Here is a 2,945-nt window from a genome sequence, read left to right as displayed (position 1 = left end):
CCCCCAGATGAATCCAGCGCCCGCTCCAGGTGGCGTGACGCTGCGCCACACGGCATGTCCATTGCGCCCCGGAGCAGGCGCCACGTGGGCCTCGTGTCCCGGACCGGCCGCCTGTGTGGCTTGTGTCCCAGACTGGCCAGAGCGGGTGCCACATGTGGCCTGTGTCCCAGAGAAGCTGCCACCCGTGGCTCGTGTCCACCGAGCGGGCGCTACACGTGGCTCGTGTGCCACGTGGGCTGCGCGTGGGTTGTGTCCCCAAGCAACTGGATCGGCCGCCGTACAGGACTCGTGTCCCAGAGCGGGCACCAGACCAGCCGGAGCGAGTGCCGCACGTGGCTCGTGTCCGTGTCTGGGATCCTTTTCTGCCCCGAGCAGGGCTGGCCTGCTGCTCAGATGTATGATTTGGTTCTGGGGTCTTGTGATTCTGCGATTCCATTATTTCATGAGTCTGTGCATTTGCCGTCTTTAAGGTGAGATGCGGGAAAAACCCAGCCTCGATTGCTCATCCTCCTTTGAGACATTGAAAAGAGCAGGGTTCACTCCAAATCCTAGCTCTCACCTGTTTCAGTTAGGTTTCCCCCAGCTCTTGAAATGGGATAAAGCCTTTTTCCTTTACAAAATGGCTGGATGAAAGCTTGGAGGAGTACAAGAGCAGTATCTCGAGGGTGACAGGATGATCCCTCGCAATGTCGTTTGTTAACAAGCTCTTTGATCTTTGGAGGGGAAAAAGGCGCTGCATTAATTACAAAATGGTCGTGCATTAGGATCAACAGGATAGCATTTAACTTCAGCCAAAGGAAGTATGTGTGATTTCTTAAAAAAACATGTCAGCTAGTTGTGTTTTCATATTTTTCAGCCAATTTTCATAACCGCGCACGTGGGCTTTTCACCTCTTTGTTAGAGAATTACCTTACCTGGGAACCATGAATTTTTTAAACGTGTCTCATTTTGAAAGCATCTTTTCTTTATTTTTTTTTCAAATAGCAAGTCAAAAAGAAACAACAGGTATGTATCTTATGCCAAATGGAAGCTCATGCTTTTAGAAACAAAGAAACTGGTTGTACTTGCAGAATGGGAAGCTGGATCCTGAAAAACAGTAACTTAAAGAATTTAGGAGCCAGTGAACATAGGAGTGAAACTCCCACGCTGTAGGAAAAAGAGCCAATGCAATCCATGGATGTACAAGCAAGTGAGTGATGAGCAGCAGTAAGGAGGTGTGTTAACCTCTGCAAATGGCACTGGTAAAATGATACTGGAAAGCTGCGCTAGCATCTACGTGCATGATTATAAAAAGGATGTTGAAGAAGTGGGGAGGGCAAAGCAGAGAACCACAAACATTATACAGGGCCTGGAGAAAATGCCTTACAATGAAAGACTAAAGGAAATGAATATACTTAGCTTGTCAAAAGAAGCCGAAGAAGTGCAAGAAAGTACCAGTGATAAAGGGCTCTTTATCTAACACAAAAAAGGTACCACAAGAACTGAGGGCTAGAAGTTAAAGCTAGAAAAGTGGAGGTTAGGCATAAGGCACAGGTTTTTTTAGCAGTGATTCAATGCTGGAATGAATTTGCAGGGGAGGTGGTAAGTATTCCAGGCGTCGGTGTTTTAAATCAAGACCCAATGACTTTCTGGAAAATACGTTTTAGCTAAGCTTGAGCTATCAAGTTCAGGACAGGGGTAACTGAATTAAATTCTTTGGCCTGTATATATAGGAAGTTAGACTAGGTGAACTAATTTTCCCTGCTGACCTTAAGATATGTGAATATAAATAGAATTAAAAGAACAAGTCCAAACATTAAAAAATTACCAGTTTTCCTCGGTTAATATAACTATGACCGTGCTAAAGATACATTTGATACTGTATTTATTAGGAACTGAGATTTTCTTTCAAACTGAAATTCTGTGGCTCTTAGTTCTGTGGGTGGATGGATATACAGCGGCTAATTATACTGTCGTTCTTCAAGCAGATAGATGGTGATTATTACTTGTAAGTGCTTGGAACATGATCCAAAGTGACAACCAAAACCAGTACACAGCGGATATCATTAAAGAGCTGGTAAGTGTCTGCAAGTTTTTTGTATTTATTGGTGGGGGCATGTAACTCTCAAAATATCAGTCAATATCAATATATGTTTGCCAAAATAGGTTCTAATTTATAGTTAAGTAAAAATACCACCTGTACAGAACTCTCCCTTCTGGGAAGTTCATAGGTTGGTACCTGGCATTTGATGCCAATAGGAGTCTGGAAAGATCAAAAACCATTCTGAGAGGGGAGTGATTCTCCCCTCCCAGAAGCAAGAAAGAAGCAAAGTTAATGAAGTGAGGGTCTTGCAAGATGACATCCTCAGAGAACAGAATTTCAAGGTAATTTTCTCAGTCTTGTGATATATATAAAGAAGCTTTTTGAATGGCATTGAACAAAATAAATCCTGCATTGTCTACTGAAGCCAAATTTCTTAAAGTCCATCCTACACCAGTCACCTCAGTGGCCCAGCTGGGAGTAGAATTAGGCTGTTAGTTAAAGTAATGGGAGTTTTTGGTTAGCAGGGACTGAAGGAAAAGGCTCAGTGGTACTTCTTAGAAGAAGAAAGTATATCTTTTTTATGTTTAGGATTTAATGACATTTTATTATGTCATTAAATCCTAAACTTAAGGGTCTGGGGGCACAGGTGGTGTTCTCGTTTATCCTCCCAGTCTCAGGCTATGGGCTGAGAAGGGACAGAATGATCTATGTGGTCAACCAAAGACTGCGGCGCTGGTGTCATCAGGAAGGCTTTGGCTTTCATGACCACAGCCCGCTCTTTGGCGAGAGAGGCAGCGAGCTGCTGGGAAGAGATGGCCTCCACCTCTCTCCCCTAGGGAGGAGGCTCTTCTCAGCCAGACTGGCTGACCTGCTCCACCGGGCTTTAAACTAAGCCCGCTGGGGGACGGGAGCACTACCGCCA

At 44.8% G+C, this 2,945-nt stretch overlaps 1 protein-coding gene across 1 annotated transcript in view; it reads left to right on the top strand.

The window, feature by feature from the left end:
• Positions 1–2,001: 2,001 nt before the first annotated feature.
• LRRC9 (leucine rich repeat containing 9) overlaps positions 2,002–2,945 on the top strand; it is a 74,283-nt gene continuing 73,339 nt past the window's right edge. The window contains exon 1 of the mRNA XM_025207136.1: positions 2,002–2,056. Within this exon, the coding sequence (XP_025062921.1) occupies positions 2,003–2,056 (54 nt within the window). The 5' untranslated portion in view covers position 2,002. The remainder of the gene's footprint in view (positions 2,057–2,945) is intronic.

Source organism: Alligator sinensis, unplaced genomic scaffold (assembly GCF_000455745.1).
Source record: "Alligator sinensis unplaced genomic scaffold, ASM45574v1 scaffold708_1, whole genome shotgun sequence".
NCBI classification, from domain to species: domain Eukaryota; kingdom Metazoa; phylum Chordata; order Crocodylia; family Alligatoridae; genus Alligator; species Alligator sinensis.
This window is presented reverse-complemented; position numbering and strand designations above follow the sequence as displayed.